Below are 24,984 nucleotides of genomic sequence, written 5' to 3'. Positions count from 1 at the left end.
CACACACACACATATATACCACCAGCAGTTGTTGGAGTATGGAGTGCTGAAAAGGGCAAATCTGAAAATAATATTAGACTGTTGTTTTATGCTTGATCCGAAGATTAATTCCTTTGATGTATTTTCTGTCGGATGACTAGAGGTTTGATCTGAAATACCTTTATATCCTTTATCAGAATTATTTTGATTATATACTGCAACTTTCTAATTGCTATTGATTCATGGAAGTATAATTCTCTATCAGGCTCTCACTATCATTGCTTGGTTAGTATCTTCATTGGTAAGTATACTTGTTGACGTGTGTTTTGTACACAATCATACACAGAATAAAATACCTAAGGGTATCTTATCCTCTCTTGAGAAAATAGTCTCTAACTGCTGAAGATTCGCGTAAAGGATCAGTTAGGTAGACTCCAAGGTTCTTTTAGTGGGGTCTCCACGTGTGGACAAGCTCCAGTGGTATGATGTGATTTGCTGGAATCACAAGGGGACTTACATTGAACTTCCGATCTGCTTTGCTGGGCACAGGCTCTGACTAACTTAGATTAAAAAAATGGGAAAAGGATAAGGGCGAAGAGAGGATCTAATCTTAATACGAAGAATGTAGGAGCAATGACTTGATTTTTGGTGAAACTCTAACTAGATCTTGTTTTGACATCAATGGAACATCTACACAAGACTAGTGCGATCTTCTAAGGGAGCTTTATGATGTTCAAATCATCACCGCAGGCATAGATACCATCCAAGTTGATGCATATCAATGAAGAGGCGACAAATTGAAATTGAGCTTAAGCTGAATGATTCCAGTTGACTACGCAAGGCAAGTCTGCAATCAACAAACTGCTAGTAGTATGGATGTACGAATTCCACCATCAATCAATCACATTTCCTCCATTCATCTAATTATCTACCATCTAAGATTGAAGACTTCAACAAGAAACCATGCAAATTGCAAGAAAACGACATATTTCACCATTACTTCAATGAAAATGGAGTTTGTTTACAATCAATGGCAACAATTTCTTGCCTTGTCCTCCTATTCTACTCTAATTGCTATTCTATCAACTATATTCTAACTCTTCCAACTATTTACAACTCTCTCTAATCATCTAAAAATTCCCCTTACAAAATGAAATGCCTGGGCTTATATAGTGCCCACAATACAATTTGATGGCTTAGATCAATTCAAGATCAATGGCCAAGATTTTACAATGAAAACCCTAATTAGGGTTTGTTACAACCATTACATAACATTTAATGCTTGACCAATGATAAAATTGTATTGCTTGGACACATGTCCCTTCTAGAAAAATCGACCAATGGATAGCCGGGGTAGGTACATCGAAGTTTGTGCCACCTTCCATGAGTTAAGTACATTGAATCTGGACATGCTGAGGTGGACTTCACTGACTGGAGGAGTGATGACTGGGATGCCACCTCATCTGACACTTGAAGCTTGCTAGATATTCAATTTGATGTCGTTGAGAGGCTATCTTTAATTAACTCTTGTTCTAACTCCTTTTGTCCTTGATGTGTAGGATGATGTACCTCGCCTTGGAACGCTGGATTGGAAGAGGTCGCCCATGTCCTGGCTAAGACCGTCCTGGCGAAGACCGTCCTGGATCCGGCTTGATTTTCCTTGAAGAGACCTCCATTTGATGCCTACACAACATTTCAAAATTAGTACCATGATTTTGCAATACATAACATAAATTAGAGAGCAAATTTTAGGAAACTTAATGATAAGTCCTTTATTAATCATTTCCTAAAAAAGATTGAGCTAAGGCAAAACAAAATTTCAAAATTAAGGCAATGACGATCAAAATTCGAAATTAAAACAATAAATCCATATCGCCATACCTCTTTGAGAGCTTAACTCTAAAATGCAAAATAAAGGAATTCGCTTAGGCAAAATTTGAAATTCGATAGTCTTGATGTGATCTTCAAAAGAACGTTCCTCTTATCAACTTCGCCACCCTTGGAATCTTTGATGTGTTCTTCAATGTCCTTGGCAAGTTCGCCTAACTTGAAACTTCAAGTTCGCCTCTCCTTTGGATGAAATTCGCTCCTCTTTTGCCTTCTCCAAGATATCGCACCACCTTTATTAGTAAACTCCAAATCGCACTTCTCCCTTGTCTTCCTTAATTCGCATGTAGAAGGATAAAATGATGATGTGAAAATGAAATCTTCCACTCTCCTTTTATAGCGCTCACACCTTAATTTGCTTAGGCCGACTTTGGAAAAATTAAGCAATTAAAACGATTTTTACATCAATAACAAGGCCGACCTCATAACCTTAGCGCTCCTTTTGTTTTTTTATTAAATTAATAATTAATTATTAAATGCCTTTATTTTTAATTAATAAATTTCGATTTTTTACAAGGCAAAACAATTAATTAATGAATATCAAGCGCAAATTTTAAATGCTACTTAATTGAATTTTCAAAAATTATCGAACTTAGCATTTAAGGAAATTTGAATTGTTTATTTGGCGCCAAAACTATGAAAACAAAGGGGACGTACCTCATCGCTCTGGTCCCTTGGAGAGGGACAGGAGCGATTTTGCTCTTGTGGTCCTCATTTCACTTCATCACCTTCGAAAATTATATTCAACGGATTCGCAATGCCTCCTTTCATTCATTCATGCCTTGAGATCGGTTGAAATTTGGCGAGAAAATCATCTACAACAAAAATCGCTCTGGTCCCTTCCTGAGGGACAGGAGCGAACTTAAGCATTTTGGTCCTTTGTTGACGTTTGATAATCTTCAATTTGTCCTCAACGGGTTCGATTGACCTCCTTTCTTGCCTTCGAACATAAAATTTGCTTGATCTTTGCCCAGATCGTACCTTATGAAGAACTTCGCTCTGGTCCTTCAGTGAGGGACAGGAGCGAATTTGACCCTCTAGGCAAAACTTCATCATTTCATTGTTTTTTGATCAAGTCTGGATGTTCTATCATGCTCATTTCGTCCTTCACCATGCCTTTGATGTCTCGATTCGTCCAAACAAGGTCAGGAATGGCTCAACTAAGCATTTTCGCTCTGGTCCCTTGGTGAGGGACACGAGCGATTCGCCTTGGTCCCTTGGAGAGGGACAGGAGCGCTTTTCGCTCTGGACCCTCTCACATCGTCAAGACGTTAAAATCTTGCAAGGACAAAGCAAAATTGGATTTGTAGCTCCGGTCCTTCACTGAGGGACAGGAGCGATTTAGGCAATTAGCACTGTTATGGACGTCCCAAAAATCTTCAATTTATATTCAACGCATTTATCTCATGTTTTTCCTTGTTTTTGAACGTAAACTTGCCTTGACCTTTGTCTGGATTTTGCATAATGAAGGAAATCGCTCTGGTCCCTGGGAGGGGGACGAGAGCTACAAGGTACCTCGCCCTGGTCCCTTGGAGAGGGACAGGAGCGATTTGGTCAATATAGGTCATTCTCCTTCGTTTTTGCATATCAAATTATATTCATTTGGCAAAGCATCTTCCTTTGGACGTCCTCAAATCATTAAGTCATCAAAATCTTGCAAGGACAAGGCGAAATTGAATTTGTAGCTCCGGTCCTTCACTGAGGGACAGGAGCGATCTTTCCCCTGGAGGCATTTCTGTGCTCATGAAAATCTTCAATTTATATTCAATGGAAAGATCTCGTCATTCTCCATTATTTCAAACGTAAAATTTGTCTGGACTCTGCAGGGACGATGAGATATTTGAAATTGAGCTCCCGTCCTTCACTGAGGGACAGGAGCGATTTTGCTCCTACAGGCCAAAATAACAAGATTTTTCACATTTTAACACTTCACGAGGCGAAAACAAATCAATTCCAATGCCCAGGATCAAAATTCAAAAAAGTTAAAATTTGGTCAAAATATTCAATCGGACAAAAATTCACATTGACGGTCAACACTTAGACAAGTTTAAGCTCTGCATGAACATTCCAATTGAAAATTAGACCATTTTGGCGAATTCATTGCATTCAAAATTTGCATTCTAGAAAAGGAAATTCAAAAAGCTCCCAAAACCGACTGGATTTTGGTCCGAAAAGACGGTAATTAGAACCCTAAGGCTTGACCCTAAATCCAGACAACTAACAAACTAACAAAACCCTAAAAAAGCAAAGCGAAAACGAGCAAAACGAGCAAAAGAAACATGGGTCCCCTTTTGCAATGGGGCGATGTGTGAAAACGTCACAACATCTAGCGCCACCTTGAATAAATGTTGAAAAACATTTCAGAGATAAAGACTCAATCGACACCTAGAACCTCTGGAAAATTCAACCGAGCTCATCAAGAGATTAGAAAATGCACTCAAAGTAGAAGGAGAATCTTTAACCAAATCTAGACACTTAGTCTTTGATTACTCAGGTGTGTGCAAGTGTATTTATTCCTCTCGACAAGACAACTATGACTTTCAGGTTCCCCTGTGATTAGCTACGTAATTTATCTAAACTTCAAAAGCATCCTGGATAGAGCCTCGCTGCCAGTCAGACGTCCATAGTCCCGACGAGGTTATCGCCGCAAGCTCATGAATATTGCTCCATTGCCAGTCAGGCGTCTATAGCCCCGATGGAGTTATTCGCATATTCCCTTTAGCCAATTTTGATATTTCATTTCATTTCACTTTTCTCTTCATTTTTCTTTTTCGTTTTCTCTTTTTTCTCATTTTTTCTTTTTTGATATTGCTTTTTCTCTTCGTCAATTCCTTTGGCTTGTAAGCAGTGAAGCTTACTAGGGTTTGAGAATTGCGGTGGCGCTGAAGCCAGATTTTAGATTTTTCACCAATCACAGCTTTGCCTGAAAACCATAATGACTCGGAGTCTATTAATGTGTGGAGATATAGTAATCAACAGATGTCGGCATCAAGACACAGAAAATGATTCCCTTCCAAGTCAAATACAGGTCCTAATCAGATGATAAAGCTGGAGAGGAACAACCTCGGATTCCAAACACTTCATGAATAGATATCTAAGAAATGAGTCTAACATAAGATCCAGGATATTGCCAGCGTGCGGGCAACAACACAAACACCTTTCTCACAACGTGGAGACCCCACTAAAAGAACCTTGGAGTCTACCTAACTGATCCTTTACGCGAATCTTCAGCAGTTAGAGACTATTTTCTCAAGAGAGGATAAGATGCCTTTAGGTATTTTATTCTGTGTATGATTGTGTACAAAACACACGTCAACAATACTTCAGTCTCCTTGTAAACATTCTATGTCACCATCATGTGGTACTTCATTATTAAAAGGTATTAGTGCTTCCTCATCTATGATCTGATTGAGTTTTGACTATCAATTGAATGATTCTATATTAGTTACATAAAACAGACTTTTTCAATTGAGTATTTGTTATCATGAAGTGTGAAGTATTTATATACACTATATCCTCAATTGCTGACTTAGAATTGTTCTAGTTGATAACTATCATACTTTTGTGAGCTAATTGTAGACTCTATTAGGTCATACTAATGGTTGAATTCATGTACTCTCAAATCTGTGGAAACGCTGGTGAGGCAGAAAATGAACATGGCTTAACCCTTATGAGTTTCTTTGTACATCCTTCATGAAAAATTAGATTTTTGTTATAACCTTGTTGATGTGGATGAAATCGCATTGCTGCAAACTCCATACGGCCAACGCAGAATAGAATAGCCGACTGATTATCCTACTCTCTCTTGAGATAAGGAAGTCTCTAATGCTGTTTTCTAAGTTTGATCAAAGGAGACTACCTCAAGGTTTCTTTTGTCAGGTCTTGACTGCGGGATCTCTCAGTGGCTTGATGTGTTTATGCTGGAAACACAAGGGGACTTACGTTTGATTGGCAGTTCTATGGATAAGTTCCCCGGACCCTTTTACGATCTTTCCATCAGATGATATTGGTTAATTTGAAGCTGTTTTAGCAGGACTGCAGATTTTCCGAATAGATAAAAAAAGGGGGAAAAGAAAGGAAGGATAGGGAGAGAGAGAGAGAGAGATGAACTGTAAATTCTAACTAAGATAGCAGATTCAGTCAAGCAGACAGACACCTCCAAGGAACTAGATTAGGCATCATCAGCCATTTAGACACAATGCTTGCATAACTTAGTGCAATCTTCAAAGGAGAAACCAGATTTTCATATTACCAAATACGATATTAGAATTTCTACATTCATGGTCTATATATTTGATAATCCAACTGAGCATGAAATGGTCCAGATTAACCATGCGGAAAGAAAAGCAATCAGCTATTCTCTAATGGTATGGACTATGAAGACTCTATCAGATGCTTGATTAAAGAAGCTGCTATGCAAAATGAATAGACATAACTAAAAGCTTTCAAAATTAAGTGAAGAAGGAGACCATGCACTCACAAGGAAACTTGAAAATAGTCTTAATCCATTGTATTAATTCCTGCAAATTCCTCCAGAGCTTTCGCAAGAATCCAAGAACTTCTTACAAAATGAGGGAAAACCAGTCCCTTAAATAGGCCTCAAAAGGGATGAATGGCCTAGATTAAGTCCAAATAAATGGCCCAGATTCATCCATAAAGCAGTGCTGCCCATACCCATAAATGGGAGGCAAATATCAACAACTGCCCCCAAAATGGGCAATAACTACCCAAAAAGGGATAATTACAACAATTAGGAACAAATCAAAAAGGGGACACAAAAGTTTACAATTTGTTGACCAAAAGTCAACTGTCACCTTTTTGGGACAAAAAGTGCATTTTAAGATTTTGAGGGGAAAAAACACTTTTGAGAAACTATTTTCTCTATTTCGGTTTCACATTCCTTCTTTAGAAACTGGTCCTCGCCATGCAGGTATTCCCGCCATAAATCTCGACCTGTTGCTCGTTCCTTGCGAACGTATTCCTGAAATTTGACACATAACTGGAAGAGGAGACTGAAAGGAGGCATGGGAGGGTGGCGAATTTTGTACTACATGCCCTCGAGATACTGGTCTACGTGCTTTAAACCGTCCTTCCAGCTAGAGCGATTACGCTCAAAGCATAATATGTCTGAATGGAACTGACCAACAAAACTCAAGTCCCCAACAGAATAAGAAACCTTATCTGCTCCCAACCTTTCTTCCCAGTCTGGCCGGATTACACTGTCAGATAGGTCATTTATCCATCCCGAAACCATCGATCGGAGGATGGTCTTACCTAGTTCTTGCATGTTCCCGAGAATTACCTCACATGCGTCATTTTCTTTGTCAATAATTTCCTGGGCGTCGTTCTTCATGGTGATGGTCCAGTAGCATTCTTTGAGAACACTGATGCCATGGGGATCTAGGATGTTAGACAATGTGGGAATTTGCGCACGTGTCCAGAAAAGAGCTCTCATGAGGGGAAGGGTAGAGGCTGCCACTTCGTGCATGTGAAGGGATTCCTTCTTTACTTCCAATAGCCTGACTAGAGTGAGCTCTCGATGGAGAGCCATTTCTTTCACCTCCCTAAGGATCTGTTCTCCCTTTTTCTTGATATCCCGCATCCATTCCCTGGTGGCCTTTGCGGTATCCCGAATTCCTTCAAATTTAGTCGTGGTCCTTTGTGCCAATGCCGTTGGGGGAATATGGGATTCGGAGGGGTTGTGCAATGGCTGTAGGAGCTGATCGATGTATCCCTCGGCTTGTTCAGCACGGGCTCAATACATATCCTTTTCCGCTGTGATCTCCTCGAGCTGTCTGAGTATGTTCTGCACTGAATCCTTAAATTCTTCCTTTTCCTGCTCTTTTGTAGCTCGTCCAATGGAGACAGTCGTGATGCTATAATCTGCCAGTGTTATTTGATCTGCTGGCTTGTCTACGGGCGGGGTGGCAATATGAAGAGTGCGGTTCCTTTGCTCATCCCTGGTTACTTTAGAATATGCCCTTGGTTTCTTCTTCCCTTTAGCTTTTGCTTGATCCATTCGTGAGAAGATATCCTCTAGATCGATGGGTGCTTTGGTGGCGGCCCTACGCTAAGCTCTGGCGATCAGCCACTCTTGAGGCACTGTCTGGGTCGATGATAGGGTCAAGCTAGCATCCTGTTCTCCTACGCTCTCAACCGGCTGACCACAAATTCGTAGCTGCCCCGCCATCGGAGGAGTGAAAGAGGGAGGAAGCTCCTTGCTTGCAGCTGAGTTCTCCCCTATTTCGCTGAACAACTGTCTGACATCCTCTTGTGAAGGTTGCTCCTCAGTTCTCTCGGGCTCATGAATTTCGTCTATCCTTTGTTCTCCTTCGACGGTTGAGTCGTCCTTGGCTGTATTAAGGAGTAGCAACTTGTGACGGCTCTGCTGGGTAGGTTCATGCACTTCGACCCCCTGGGTGGATGGGATTTCTCCTTCTTTTATTTGGTACCCAGTTTGGTCAACTCGAGGCCTTTTGGCTTGGTGTCTAGTACATCGGGTGCAGGAGGATCATTGGCCTCGAATGCATCGATGTCGCTCTGGGAAGGCGGAGCAGGTACGCAATCCAATTTATGGCATCATCAGACGAACTGGGGTCTTTTGAAGATGAAGTGACCTCCGGCCTCTTTATGGGAATCTTCTCCCTTCTTGTTCTTTTGGACGTCCGAGTTCCTCTGCAAGCCTTAGCTTTCTTTCTTTTTTCTAGTTTCTCAGTTGATGTCCCTTCGTCTTCGGAAGACTGAGAGTCAAGACTGCCCATCAAATGGTAAGTGAATTGGACCCCTTCATGGACTAGCCTCTCGATCTGATGATGTAACCACTGATCTGTGTATCTTGCTGGGGCTACCATAACTGCTTCGAAATCTGTGACTGGGTCCTGAGACCAATCAACACCTGGCAAGAGGTGTCTACTGCTTCGAATTCTTGGACTTGGAGGCAATTTCCTGAGTCCGTGAGCTGATCTGGGACCTGACGGTATTCAAAAAGTCGCATCTGCTGCACACTCAACCTAGAATATTCCCGTCGCCTGACTTCATAGTCATCGGAGCAATTTTTCCAATAGTCTTCAACTGACTCCTTTGCTCTGTATCTTCGACCGTAGGCCCTTTTTGCCAGATTATCATGATCGAAGTATTTTCTTGGGAAATGGTCTTGGAGGCCATAGGAGGCCAACTCCGCAAGGGACTCCTCTGCTAGGGTGGAGGTTCTCAATTGGACATCATGGTTGCCTATGATCATAGGAAATGTGAATCCAGCCTGCTTGCTCTCTTGAAGTAAGATGCCGGCGGGGCGTGATTGTCTTGCCACCTCCATAAGGATTACTTTATCAGTTGGGTACCGTGGAAGTTGAAGGGGAGCACCATCGAAGTCAGCTATTCGGATGTAGGAAAACCTTGGGAACTGGATGAACTAGGCTCCATACCTCTATACTAAAGTAGTAGCTTGCTCCGAGAGCCTGATGTGCAACCCGCCCTGCATTAACCTAACCAAGCGCATTGTTAAGGCGTCATTGACGCGTTCATACTGACCAACCGCGTAAGCCGGGCTGTTCTTTTCCCTTTGAGCTATATCCTGGTAGTGCAGCTGCGGGTAGCAATCATAGACTTTTACCTGACCGGGCCCATTCCCGATCTCACCTTTCATTATCAATCCTGGCAGTGGCTGGTTCTTTGCGAACATATAGACCAAATAGGAGGTCATGGTGAAGTATTTCTTTGTTTCGAGCTCAATCAGCTGAGTGTGGATGCTATTGCTTATGATCTGGGCCCAGTCAAACTTAGACTTTCCGGCGAAGACCTGCTCTATAAAATAGAACATCCACTCCTCAAAGTAGTTGGACTTAGGAAGTCCCATGACTCGGCTGAGTAAGGTGACCATATCCCCATGTTCATTATGAAAATCACTTCTGGGGGTCTTTTTCACAATCCTGGTGTTCGAAGGCCTTTTCTCCTTGAACCATTCTTCATTAATCAGTGCCCTGCATCGGGCCGGATTCATATCATATGCCCCTTGTGCTTCATCTATGGTTGTAGCTGTGGGATTATTTGGAAAGGGGATATCAAATGCATCACCGATAGCCTCAGGGGAGAAGTCGGCGATAGTCATATTTTCCAGAAGCACTAATCTGGACTTTGGTTCGTAATGCCGAGCAACCTCTACTACTAATTCATAGTTCTGGATTGCTGGAGGAAAACCTGCTGCTTGGGCAATGCCACTTTCCACCATCTGCCTAGGCCTGCCATATGCGTTGGGTGAGAAGACCCGGTTCCTGAAGTCCTGAATATCAATATGGCCAAAGTCGGTGTCACCAATGTTGTCCCAGACGCTCTGAACCTTTGACTCCCTTAGTCCTCCCCTTTGATACTGGTACTTCATCTTTTCAACCCTACGCGGGATGTCTGATTTGGATGCTCGTGAGGTTTCGGCTGCAACGGGTGTTTTTGATGATTCCACCGCCGATTTAGGCATCTATCCTGCACAGCCGGACGCGGATTATAAGGTGATACAAGAACGGTAATGCGGGTTAGATAACAAAAGAAGTGCTCCAGCAGGCCGGGATTAATTTAGAGTTTAGTCCGGACATGGAGCAATATCATTTTAGTTAACAACTTGATTAACTTTAACCGCAGCATATTCTTGAAGATTTGTGACTACGCATTTATACTTATCACCTTTTGATTTTGGATTAATTTTCAACAGAGACAGCATGGAAACTTTCTTGAGTTTGAAAAGAGATGCAATTTCTGGCTAAACCTTGGGAGTGAATTCTAAATTTCGAATGCTTTGAACAGCGTTTTATGAAAAAGAGAGGCAGACTTCAAGAATTCAAGCCTTGTGGTCAAATTTCACGCATTTGTCTACTTGATTTAAGCATTTTCAAATGATCATACGCGATAAAGCGTACTTACCTGATGGGAGCGGATGGCGAGAGATTACCCGACCTCGTCGCGTGAAATGAATGGATGATCCTGCAAAGTTTGAACCCCAACGGTTATCCCTCTGATTTAAATTTCGCAGTTTGGTGGACGCAAGAGAATTTATCAATTTTAAGTGGTTTTACCCTTGGCAATCTGAATTTAAATGATCGAGAGGAGTTGATGCAGCATCTTACCCTCTTATTTTCGGACCTTGGAGAGTTTTTTCAAATTTTGAATTGCATTCTCTCTCCAACTTTGGATTTTGACGAATTCGGAGGTTTCGAAATTTAAACTTGGTTCCACCCAGCCTGCACGAAATTCGAAGTCTGAACGTTATTTGCAAACTTGGAGGTTCTCAACCCGTTGGCGAATTTCGGAAATCCTTGGGGTTTTAGGTGAGCTAGAGATTTTTGGAGCTTGACGCACTTTCGCGATTCTTCAAAACTTCGGACCTGAGCACCCCTACTCGCATGCTCTAGCAACTTTTCAAACTTCAGAGCTGGAGCACGTTCGGCAAACTTCGGCAAACCTTGGAGTCACGGCGCCCCTTTAGACTTCGGCGATTTGGGAAAAACTTCGGAGGACTCGAGATTTCAGGCGATTTTCGCGACTTCTGTAGTCACAACGCTCTGTTTAGAAAAAACTTCAGAGGACTCGAGATTTTAGGCGATTTTCGGACCTAAAAGCCTCTTTATATTTCGCGTGTTTTAAACTTTTATCTGGGGTCCGAAAATCGGCTCTAGTGATTTAGGGTTTTCGGACCTCAAACGCACTTTAAAACATTTCGCGATTTTTAAACCCAGGGGTCCGAAAATCGGCTGCTCAAGTGACTTTCGGACTTTCGGACCTTATGCGTCCCTTCATAACATTTCGCACTTTTTAACTTCGCGTTTTCGGACCTAGGGTCCGAAAAGGGACTTAAGTGTTTGCAGACCAAGTGCGAGTTTCCTTTTTCTTTTTTAACTTCGCACTTCACTTTAAACTCAGGGGTCCGAAAATAACACTTCGGGCTTTCGGACCTAGTGCGTCCGTTTTAAACTTTTTGCTTTTCTTCTTTTCTGCGTTTCCTTTTTGACGCCTTTACCCCAGGGGTCCGAAAAGAAGATTTACGAGCTTCTATCCGAAGTTTCGGATCTTGAAACACTTTGCCATATTAAGAAGACCTCGGACCATTTGGATGTTTTGGCGAAATCGATGCACTCCCAAATTTCGGCGCAGGGGTCCGAAAATAAACATTTAAGTGATTCTCTGGGTTTGAAGTGCTATCTTTGCAACATTTTAAAAGAATTCTGTATTGCTTTCGAACCAAGAAGGGAGCATCTGTTTTGAAATTTCCGCTCTAGGGCCCGAAATCTGCCCCTTAGACAATTTTGGAAACTTGCACGGAACGTCGAACCTCCTACTAGCTTTGCCAGGTTCCACAAATCTGGATTTGGGAGTCATCAGAATACTAAGGCACTTGGCCGGGCAATTCGATCTTTCATCAGCAGGCGAAAATCATCGCTCGCCCAAACCTTGCAAAGGTCGGGTGACAAACTTTATGTAATCGGCCTCATAGCTCTGGCTTGGCGGGATCCGTCAATTCCTACCATCTTACGCCTATCTAAGGCGATTTTCAAAACTTTGAACAAAGCTCTTGGCGTTTACGCCCGAGAGCTAGACTAGTCAGGAGGACTCATCGGTTCATTACTTCAACGTCAATCAGTTTACGGACTGGTCACGAACTCGCTCGAAGAGACACGAGAAACTCTGCTCGGAACCTCGGGACAACGATCGAGAGCTCAAAACAGGAAAGGGGACCCTGTCGGCGACAGGGAGCGTGTGCAACGCACAACAAACCTGTATGGTGATGTACAAGTTTCAGGTTGTATGTTACAGGCTGGCTCTTTTAATTTGTGTCACATAAGTATTGTCTCGGCATTCTATGTATCATTGGTTATATTGTTAAAAGTGGATGCATCTAACTTATCATGAATGTTGTGATCCTCACCCAAGGTCATTTTTAGATAACCTCATATAGTAGGTGATGTATGTTGAGGGCCAAGGCCATATTGACATAAAAAATCCATAAGCTTGGATTGATGTGGCTTCAGAGGGAGCTTTGAAATAAGGCATAAGGATCTTCACACTCAATTAGAAGAAGTTTGAAGATATGTCATGATCATAATTGCGCCATGGGTCCAATTCATAAAAAGTGAAGTTGGCATTTCTCATCTTTGTTTATGAATACTTATGATACCATGATGCTTGGCTATTAGTCTGATATTGAGGATTAAGAGGGAGCCCTATGATCTTCAATAAAACTCTTGGTATGAAAGAGTACATGATAAGCCTAGGGTTTTGTAAAGATTCTAACCTGTTCCTTAAAGTATTTGAAATGCTAATTCTGATTCCTTATGTGGATGATCTAACTCTGACTGATAAAGATAGTCTCATGATTTAATATAAGAAAGAATTAGCTCAGAATTGAGATGGAAGATCTAAATCTAAAATGCATTACTTCTAGGTTAGAAGTGTGGCAAGGATCTAATGAAATTATTCTAAGTCAAGTTTTATATTGTTATGTTAGAATTATGGATTGTAAATTTATATGGAAACTAACTTGAAGAAGTTGAGTATGTCTGCAGCCAACTATGATCTTGATTCATCTGAATAGAGGCAGGTTGATTGGTGAGTGCTTTGGATAATCAAAGCTAAGCATATTGTTGCAGCCAAGCATATTTTGATATATTTGCAAGACACAATTGATTATGGGCTGAAGTTGCCATCATTAGAAGACTACTTAGGTTTAGATTGGTCAAGAAGTGTTACGGACAAGGAAAACACTTCAAGCATTCACCCGCTGCGATCTCTTGGACCTATAGGAACAGTCCTTAGTTGCATTGAGTATTGTTGAAGCTAAATACATTGTTGCAAGTGTTGCATCAAGAGAAGCAGTGTGGTTTCTCAAAATTCTTGTTATGTTGTTTTGATTTATTATCAGGGTTGTATAGAGATACCTGACAATTCAGTGTTTTATGGCAGGACAATCCTGTGTTGCAGATGTTCTCACCAAGTCTCTTGAAGCTTGAGTACTTCAAAAGATAGACTTGGAGCTGTGGAGAACACTGCCTTGGTTGAGAGGGAGTCTCAACCTCAGTGATACATTGTGTTGTATCAACCACCCTCTGTTGGCAATGTAAGGTGGTAGTGTAATCTTCTCAGGGAGAAGAGTAATTGTTACCATCCTCTGCGGGCAATGTAAGATGGTAGAAAAGATCCTCTCCACCCTCTGCTGGCAATGTAAGGTGGATCCAGTCTATGCTTGTGTGCGAGCTAGAAGATTATGTTATGTAGTTCCATTCTATGCTTGTTTGCAAGATGGAAGATTACAATATTCTGATTATGTTTATTCCATTCTTTGCTTGTGTGCAAGATGGAGGATTATGTTTATTAGATTCCATTCTATGCTTGTGTGCAAGATGGAGGACAATGGTTATGTAACTCCACTCTATGCTTGGGTGCAAGATGGAAGATTATGATGTTACATTCTTCTTTGGGAGAAGACTGAGGTAAAGGCAATGAATGATGGATATGCGTGATGGATGGCATGGAAAGACTCCATGATGTGCATGAATAATTGTGTATGTATTCATGACTTGCAAGTGTGCATGTTAAAGTTTTCAATTCACCCTCCACAGGCAGTACAAGATGGATATTATGGGCTACTATTTGTGGCTACTTGTTGTGATCCTCTCTAAGGAGTATTTGAAGTTGACAGCTAAGTTCGGATTACAATTTAAACATTGTATGTATTACTTAGGGCTGGGCCCTAATCTTGTAACCTAGTTGTAAGATTATTTTTCTCCCTAGTTAAGAGGGAGTGTTGATTGTAACTAGGTAGAATGCGGATTCCAATTGCCTTAAGGCAACATTGGAATCGGCCAAGGGCTGGGCCCTTCTCTCCTTTCTCACACGCCACACTAAAGGGAAACGTGTTCCCTCTAATAGGGCCGACCCTATAACTAAAAGACACACGCCACTGAAAAGGGAAACGTGTTCCCTCTAATAGGGCCAACCCTATAAAGTAATAAAACAAATAAAAGGGATCAACACCAAGCCGACCTAAAATAGGTCCTCTTGCCTCATATAAATAAACAACTACTTGACCTCATTAACATAATGATATCACATGCGATAATCATTCTGCAAGTGCAAAAATCAAAAAGAAAGAATTCTAAATGCGAAGTGAAGGAAGTGTGCATTGAGGCGATTGTTAATACAAGGGTGAACTTCAATAGAAGATGTGAATTGCAAGACATGTGAAGCCAAAGACAATTTCCAGATCTGCCCATCTGAAGGCCATCTTGCTGTTATATGCAAAATAGATTCAAGAGGTGTATTGCTATGTGAAAGGCTTAGACAAATTGGTGTGCCACATCAAAGCTACCAGCTAAGTAATGTACTGTTACAATTGGATATAATTCATAGTCAGATCTGAAGATCTGTTGGCTGGGTTTTTCCTCCTAGGAGGTTTTCCCAGGGTATTTGTGTGTTGTGTTCATTGTGTTCAATTTATGTTTATTTCTAAGTTTGAAAGTAATTAAACTAAACAACAAATATATTGATTTAGTAATTAACTTCAATTTTCTGAGTATAGGTTAAATCTGAAAGTCTAAAATTCAACATGGTATCAGAGCCAGGTCCAGGCTAGGAGCCCCAAGCACATGAGAGGTGTGGCTTAAGGGGGGGTGTTGGTGTTGGAAATAAGCCACACCTGGACTGACGATGGACTGGTCCAAGAGGGGCCAGTAGCTCAGTGGTAGAGCACTCTAGCAGCGTATGGAAGGTCCTAGGTTTGAGTCCTAGCTGGTCCATGTCTCAACACCTAATGCTTTTCTCACCCATTGAGATTATGTGAGAAAACCACCTCAACTACTTCTACCTTTGATAGATTAGCACATATGACATGATCAGAGGTCTTCCTTATATAAGCTTTTTAGATGGAATATGTTAGGGTTGTGCCTTGGGCAAGTGTTCGGAGGACAAATTTGACAAGGGGAAGACTTGAAGGGCTTCACAAGTCCTTGAGCTAGTCTATAGTGCTTTATTAAGTCCATTTCCATCCTTGTCTTTCAACAAAGCCCCTTACATTGTTCATGTTCATTGATGATCTTTCCAAATAGATATGGGTCTTCTTCCTTAATCAGAAAGGTGAGGTATTTGATGGTTTTCAAGAATTCAAAGCTCATGCAAAAAAACAATTTGCAAAGTTTGTCAAGATTCTCCACATTAACAATGGTAGATAATATGTGAATCATTTCTTCAAACAATTTTGTACTCTTGAAGGGATTGATCTTTAGCATTTAGTTGCCTACACACCTTAGGAAAAGAATGTTTGGAAGAGGAAAACTAGATCCCTAAAACAGGTGGTTGGTTGCATTATCCACACTCCTTGCACCTAAATATTAGCCCAAAGATATCAATTGTGCTGCTCACATCTAGAACAAGGATCCTCATAAGGAATTGAAGGGCATCACTCCCTTTGAAGCTTGGTGTAGTAGGAAACTTGTCGTGTGGTATTTTATAGTTTTTTGCTGTCCATGGGCTCATATTCCTTCAAAGAAATATAGGGCTTTGGAAACTCAAAGTCCAATCTATATCTTTGTTGGGTACCTCAATGGTGTCAAAGGATATTGGCTGTTAAATCTTTATAAAGATGAGCTCTTCATTGAGTGCAATATTAATTTTGAGATAACCTCTCCTAGCTTGTCCTCTCACATCCTCCATGGTGGATTTAGATGATAGTTATACCGAGGACTTTCCTTAGGCTTTTGCTCATAGGGTTGATCATGAGGCTTCACCTCCCCCTTTGCCAAGTTAACATTTAGCAATTGAGGACTCTCCTCTTCCATCCCCTTCATCTCCTATGCCTCAATGGGCACAATAGGCTCTTTAATCAACAAGCACTCTTGTTGGGGATACTTCCGGCACTCAAATTGATCACAACACATGGGTATCCCAGATTTCTACATTGCCACATATTTAGATCAACAATCCTTTCATGAAGCATTAGGTATATTCGAGTGATATTCAATCATGGAGGAAGACTACAACTCTTTGATCAAGAACAATTCATGGGAGCTTGTTCTACTTCCTAAGGGAACAAAGCTGGTTTGGTGTAAGTGGATTTATTGAACCAAATTTGCTGCGGATGAATTAGATGACAAGTACAATGCACAAATTTTGGCTAATGGTTTCTTGCATTTTCTTGGTTTTGATTACATTGAGACCTTTCCATTGTCAAACTGAACTCTATTCACTTGAATCTTGCTATTACTATAGCTCATACTTGTGTTGTAAATTAGATGTGAAGAGTGCATTTCTTCATGTGGATCTACAAGAGTAGATTTAAATAGAACAATCCCAAGGATTTATTTAGGATTCTTCATTGGTTTTTCGTCTAAGTCTCTTTATGGCCTCAAGCAGGCACCGTGGGCTTGATATGCCAAGATGGACTCCTTTCTTCTCTTCATCAATTATTCTTGATGCCATTCTGATCCAAATGTCTATATTCTAAGACAAGAGGATGCTTTCCTCTTTTTGGTTCTCTATGTTGATGATTTGATTGTCATAAGGAGCACCTTATCCATTATTGACATAGTCAAGATTGCTTTGCATGAGATTTTCTATGGCTGACTTGGGTGTGCTACATTACTTTCTTGTGATTAAGATCACTCAATTGTCTTCTGAGATCACTATTGCACAAGCTAAGTATGCCCTTGATCTCCTTGCTCAGTTTCATATGGTTGATTGTTAGCTTGCATTGATTCCCATTCTGTGAGTGAAACTTGAGGCAAATGTTCCACTTCTTTGGTTGATGCTAACTTCTACAGCCAACTTGTTGACAGCCTCATCTACATCACTTACAATCAGACCGACATTTTATTTGTTGTTGGCATTTTTTCATTTTTCATGCAAGAGTCCATGAACTTAATTGGAATGTAGCCAAATGAATTCTTCATAACATTTAAGGCACTCACAGATACAAGTTTCACTATGTAGTAGGCACAAGTTTATATATGATTGGATATGTAGACTTCAATTAGGTTGGCGATCTTGATGATTCAAAATCCATATTTAGCTATAATTTTCACCTTGGTTCCAGTCCCATTTGTTGACAAAGCATGAATCAACGCCTAGTTTCTCTCTCATGGTTTGTGGCTAAGTATCAAGGGGTTCTTAATGCAATTACTAAGGCTATTTGGCTTCAAAATATATTCATTGAGCTTTCATTCCTTTTTCAAATCCATTAATCATCTATTGCAACAACTAGAGTGCCATCTAGATCTTGAAGAATTCAATCCATCTTCATTGGACCAAACATATCGAGATCCACATGCACATTCTACAAGAGTTGATATAGGTGCAGGTCATTGATTTGCACTATTGTCCTACAATAGAGTAGGTTGCAAATATTTTCACCAAACACTTTATTGAGAGCAAGTATCTCCATTTATGATATGTCTTATGGGTCCAAGACATCATTTCTTCAAGGGAGGTTATTTAGGCCTTCTTGTTTCATCTTCTCAGGGGAGGAAGTTTTCCTATTGGGTTTTCTCCTTCTCTTCTTTCTAGAGGGATATTTTTGTACATGGGTGCCTCATTAGGCCTTGTGATTGGGACCCATCCTTTGCATCTTTTCTCTTCCCTCTAAGTTGAATTGGGGTGGTTTCGTTAGTGTGAATGAGGAATATTTGATAACTACTCTATTTCCTTGCTAGTTGTCCACTTTAGGTCCCTTTTACATTTAGTTTACTTAGAGACTTTTTCATTTTATCCCACCTTGGTTGTATTTTTAGTTTCTTGGGTGGTATATCCTATATATACTCAGCTATTGCTTTCATTGTAGTCACTCATGGTTGTATATGTTGTCTTCCTGCTGAATAGAATATAGTTTATTCTATCATTTTTTATTTTCTATTTATGGTTTTGTTTTAGTAATTTGCATTCTTGGGTGGTGAGATGTATAATGAGTCATAAATTAAAAATATTGATTGTTGGAAAGATGAAGTAGTTTATCTGGCAATAGTTACTCTTATTACAATTTTTTCCATTCAGGTGGACACATGGAACAGTTCCATAAAGATCAGACATTGGCACAAAACTGGTGCAAAGAAGCAATGACAAGAATGTTAAGAGTATATGTTCGATTATTGGCAATTGGCAGAAAAAACTATTCGAAGAAGTGGAAGTAAACTAGAATACATGACAAGGAGAATGGATAGGCATGCATTATGCTGTTCAAAAGATTACACATGCTACTAGTTAGCTAGCTGTTTGGTTTCTATGTTGTCCATTAAGCACTGTAAAACATGATAAGTGAGATTGTAGTTTAATTATCTAGGCTTCCATGGTGTGCATATTTTTGATATTTTGCTTTTGGGATCATTATGTGATGGTTTATACTTTATAAGCTCCAAACCTAGAACTAAACTGAGGGAGCAATATAAGCTCATATGTAAATCCAAACCGGTTGAATTTTATGATCTTTATATCATTTCTATTTATATATTTATTGATTTTTGCATTTTTTGCAGCTGCATGCAGAGGCAGGAAATGGCCAATTTGAAATAGCATTGAAGTATTCTTCTTGTGTATTGGCTGCTGATAATTTAGTCTTCCTACGAGAAGCTATAAGGGCAGTAGCAAACAAAAATTGTCTACGTGCAACCTTTGTTCCCAAGTATGATCTTAATCTCTTTTTATCTCTTGAATTTTGCATTGGAACATGTTATCTTATTTAGAGATCGTTTGTTTGTTTGTAAAGTGACGTCAAATCGGCACCATCTAGAATATACCATTATTACTATCTTAGTTTCCATACAACCTTAAATGTTTTTTCTGTGATTCCCATATTCAAGGAAAGTTTTAAATTTAATGTTACATAAAACTTGGTTTGAAGGCATAGAGAATGGAACAAAGTGGATTGGTGAGTACTGCCTTGATAACGGAAACATTCCTTTTTTTATTCTCAATTCATTATGTTAATATTACATTGTTTTCTTTTTATCCAATGGAATCTCATCTTATTATTACATATATGTTTTTTGTTGTGATTATTGTGTTCAGAACTGAAAATAACAAATATGGATCGAAGAACCAAACAAACTTCTATTTATCAAATATGCAGGAATGTGATATGCTAGTAGATATAAGAATTGATTCCCTTGAGCAAGATAATCTTTTCTATAGAGTGAAAGGTGTCATACTACATAACAAGATGAATTTTTGAAGTAGATATGATCAGGTTTGAATCACAGGCAATATTCCAAAGGTGAATAGTTTTACTACTTGTCAAGGACATTGCAAGATTTCTTGGCTGTTAAGAGGTAATGGCTTTACAAATACTGTAGCTACTTTCATTGCCATGACAATCTTTTCAGGCTATATCTAGGGAAGTTTTGTGACAGTCCTTTTGGATGACACTCTTTTCTACAACAATGATGATACTTTTTTTGGAGCATTTAAAAACAGTTTCTATGTGTGAAAGCTTGCACTTTTGGTCAACGCAAAATAGAATGCTGAGTCTATCTTATCCTCTCTTGAATAAGGAAATCCCTAATGCTGTTTGGACTGATCATAAGAGATAACCTCAAGGTTCCAACTGTTAGGTCTTGACTTGCTTAGGATAACTTAGTGATTGATGTGTTTTGCTGGTATTCATGAGGGGACCTATGCATTTGACAGGATGGCCTGCATCTGGTATAGCAATCTTGCGATGCTTTGATTCTTGCATTGGGCGAAATAAATAGCGAAGGGATAGGGTTTAGAGATCCTAGGGATAATGACAGTAGTAGTTGGTGCTACAGGTAGACAAAATTTCGAATAAACTAGTTCTTGCTTGGCCAGAGATAACTCACAACTCCATAGGAATAGTGCAATCTCCAAGGTGAAGTGAAAGATTTTCAGACTACGAATTATTCATTTAGATACCCAATTCTAGCGCAATCTGAAGCAAAACATTCACAGTTGAACTAAGAGCAACAGTAGGCTCAGACTAACCATGCATAAGGACCTACAATCAACATACCTCAAATGGTTTGAACCCGAAATCAAATCAAATACCCTCACACTCCACCATTAAGATCACTGAGCTTTGCTAACTTGATGAAAAGAAACCATGCAAACAGGTTAGAGCAAATGGCAAAAACACCATTCTTCAATGCTTTATTCATTTGTTCTAACTGTTATTACATTTTATCTGTCCAACAGTCCTACTCTATTCTATTTCTACTCCTAATTACAACTACTTCTAACCCGCTACCTTCTAAAATCTCATTTTTTTAAAGACTAAAATTATAACCCCTTACAATGAGAGAGGCACTGGCCTTTTATAGGTTTTACATTATGAATCAATGGCCAGGATTCAATCCATCGAATGGCTCCGATTTGCCTTCTTTTAGTCCTCACAACTTTTTGGTTAATGATCTCAACAACCATCAACCACCTTTTTAGCTACCTTCAACTGTTTTCAATTAATCCTACTAGAAGACAAAATCTCATTGGGCTTAAGGCACAAGAAGGGTAAATCTGGTAGTTGGAAAATAATTGACTTGTGGCCCCCTTTTGAATTACATTAAATCGGGCCCACAAGTAGTCATCTTTCAATAAAGCAATTGCTTTTACAATAAACTTATTTTTTGTTATCTCCAGCTGTTCTTTTTCCGTTTCCACATGTCTTGTAGCATTCTGTGTTCTGTCATCCTTCCTGCAATCTCATGCCTTGGCTTTCAACTTGTTGCCATGCTGATGGTAGTAGGGGTCCTTGCTCATCCAACCCTTCTTTCTTTGTCTTTGGCACCACTTGCTGACATCTTCAGGATGCTAGCATGGAATTCTCTCTCTAGCTTTATCCTGGGAATCCTCCGGAGGGTAGTGTTGTAGAGTCCTCTTTATCACAAGCATCTCCACATGACCTCCTTTGAGTCCTCCACCTTGCATGAACACACAGGGCAAATATCAATCATCATTTCACTATTCACTCATTTTTTGAAGGATTTGAACATTATCATGTCTGAGAGGGTCTTTTGGCTTGGCATAAGGAAGTCCTATTGGACAAGGCCAAACTAGGTTCTACACTTCGACCTCAAATCTGGAGAGCTTGTTCAATAGCTCGGCCTGAACTTAGGCATTTGCAAGGTTGAAAGAAACAAGAGTTGCTCCGATCTTGCTAAAATGCCGAACTCCATGAGCTTGGGATGGATGAGAGAGACACTTTGGGAATGAAGACTATCCTTAATTTTGAGCTTCAACTGACACTAGTCTTGGAATGTTAGTTGGTCTAGGAAAGGCCCTTGATGCCCTCAATCTCGTCTTTTGTGACTACAAAATCCAACTTTGAGAAGCAGGCTTGGGAATGAAAACTTGGCATTTGGAGGATTAGGACATCACCAAATGTTGGCACAAACTCAAGAAGTTTGGTTAGAACTTAGGCATTGGAAACGATGCTTTACTGCCAACAAAGTTTGGAAGGTAATGCACAAAACTCGGCCTAAACTTCGGCCTTTACCAAGGGATTTGCAAGCAAAAAGTTCTGAAAATTCCGAACTTTTCTCAAGTTTTGATCAACTTCGGTGTTACGTTCGGTATTTGCAAGTATTTTGGAATGCCAAAGGTCTGGAAAATTCCAAACTTTACTTAGGAAAGGGCATGAACTTTGGCAAAGCTTAGGGAATGAAGTTGTTCTTTAGCAATTACCAAAGCTTGGTCTTTTATTCAGCTCTACACCTTTCTCTAGCCTCCTAAACATATGGATCTTTGCCTATTCTCACGAGGAGTCCTTGATGCCCTTGGTTGAAGTTTGGTGGCACAAAATGACTCAAACTCCCCACTTTTCATTGCAAACTCATGAACTTTGGTATTAACTTAGGTCTTGGAAGGCATAAAATCTAGCAAACACTGAAATCTTATCAGATTTGGGGAACTTCAGTATAAACTTCGGGTTTGGAAAGAAAACAGTTTAGCAAACAACGAAATTTGTGATGCCTTGGTGAATTTTGATCTTTTCTTCGGCATTTTCCAAGGAATTTTGAAAGAAGTTCTGAAAATTCCAAACTTTTCTCAAGTTTTTGGTCAACTTCGGTGTTTTTCTAGGGATTGGAAGAAGCATTTAAAACATGACTTATTCACTTTCTCTTGCCAGAGCCAAACTTTACACACTTTCTCTTTGGTAGTCACATATTCCATCTTCACTTGTTGTTGTACAACTTGTTCCCTCAATAAATAGTATTTGATGGGAATGTATTTTGCCTCGAGTGCATTACTAGATTTTTGGAGATATTAATAGCACTTGTGTTATCCCAAAATATGGATATTAGATGATCATATTCCACTCTGATGTCTTTCAAATTTTGATGCATCTAAAGCACTTGGGTACAACATGAGGTGGCTCCCATGTATTCTGCTTCAGCAGTGGAAAGGGAGATTGATGCTTGTTTCTTACTCAATCATGACACAAGGCTATTGCCTAAAACGAATGCATTGCCACTAGTACTTTTCTTGTCATCCACGCTGTCTGCCCAATCAGCATTTGTATATGCTCTTAGGGTAAAGTCTTCACTTCTATGATACCATAATCCAAAATTCAAAGTCCCTTTCAAGTATTTGAAGATTATTTTTACTGCATGTACATGTATTTCCTTGGGGGCTGCTTGAAACCTTACTGTATCACGGGAAAATTAATCAAAATCAGGCTAATTAGAATAAAGGGAAATCACAAAACCCTATTTAATTAACGAATTCCATAATATTAATGAAAGTGTGCAATTCAAATAATCTAATTAAACTAATTAAACTCTCTATTGCAACATCGCTTCCATTGTCCTTTTGCTTCTCATGGAATGTTGGCTCTCAGAGTCGCGCTGTTAACCTTCGAGATAACACAAGAATTTGAAGATCGTGATTATTGAAAATGGGAGATTGAAGCTCAAATTGAATGGTTGAGATGCATTTGAGAACATAATCGATCAACGGTTGAAATCAGTTGAGATAGAATTGATTGAGAGTTAAACTCATTTGATTGATTAGTTGACTGAATAGATTGATCAATGAACTGGATAGATTAGGGGGATAACTGACTAGATGAGTGTGTTCGAAAAAGCTGATTGATGAGGTAACTGAGTTAGTTGAGGAGATGATTGATTTGATTGCCCAGTTAGAAAAGGTGATTGACAATTAGATTGAGAGTTAGTGCTAGTTAGGAATTTGAGCATGTGCTGTAGGAATTTGTTAGGAAATTGCATGTGATTTGCATTTTATTTAAATTTGGATTTTCGAAAACATGAAATGAAATGCACATTATTTGAAATCAGCATTTGGGGATTTTTGAACTTTTTGAATTTTTGAATTAGTAAAGAATGAATTAGATAATTACATTAACTTAAAAAAAATTTATTTTTATTTTTTAATAAGTAAATAGCTGCAGAAGGGCAGCACCCTTGTATTAAACAAAAAAGAGAATACAAGGCCTGATTCAAAAAGAGCGGTAGGGGGAAAGAATCAGGAAGAAAACCCCCTACCTTAGCTCTAGTCCCAAGATAAAAAAGACCAGCCTTGAAGGTTGGATGAGTACAAACATAAACCAACCTCTTACAGATACAGAGGTTTTAAGACAAAAACAGACAATCTCAAAAAACAGAGAGACCGGAGGGCCTAATGACAACCGGAGTCAAAGAGAGTCTTCAAAAGCATCATCCACAAGCGCATTAGCCGCATCCAGGACAATGGGACATTTCGTGCCATGGTTCGAATGAGCTGCCGATTCTGCCTTCTCCTTTGGGAGTCGGTAGTCGTTTGGGAACCACTCTTCGCCCAACCCAAAACCCCAGTCATTTCCATCCACCAGATCTCCGTTCTCCAAAATCCCAAAGTCATCGGTACCCGCTAGATCTTCATCACAGAGAAATTTTGCCCTCCATTCTGTCGTGAAACTGCTTGGTATGCTAGCCGCTTTAAGAAGGAAATCAATGTTCCTGGAGATGACAGGCCGGGTTGCTTGGAGAGACTCGAAATCCAGAGAATTAACAATCAGAAGCTTCTTCACCTCCGCTCCGTTGCTTAGTGACATATAGTAATTTTGGGGAAGTGGAATTCTAAGATTGGCATCTATTTCCCCCAACAGGCGATGCTTAAACATCATTTGCGTTAACAATTTTTCTT

At 39.9% G+C, this 24,984-nt stretch overlaps 1 protein-coding gene across 2 annotated transcripts in view; it reads left to right on the top strand.

Moving 5' to 3' along the window:
- The window catches only part of LOC131041898 (uncharacterized), a 198,144-nt gene that overhangs the window by 94,585 nt on the left and 78,575 nt on the right, over nt 1-24,984 (top strand). For both annotated transcript variants that reach the window (XM_059208003.1, XM_059207974.1), the window contains exon 14: nt 19,365-19,510. In XM_059208003.1, coding sequence (XP_059063986.1) covers nt 19,365-19,510 — 146 coding nt within the window. The remainder of the gene's footprint in view (nt 1-19,364; nt 19,511-24,984) is intronic.

The sequence above is a fragment of the Cryptomeria japonica genome, chromosome 1 (genome assembly GCF_030272615.1).
Source record: "Cryptomeria japonica chromosome 1, Sugi_1.0, whole genome shotgun sequence".
Lineage (NCBI taxonomy): Eukaryota > Viridiplantae > Streptophyta > Pinopsida > Cupressales > Cupressaceae > Cryptomeria > Cryptomeria japonica.
This window is presented reverse-complemented; position numbering and strand designations above follow the sequence as displayed.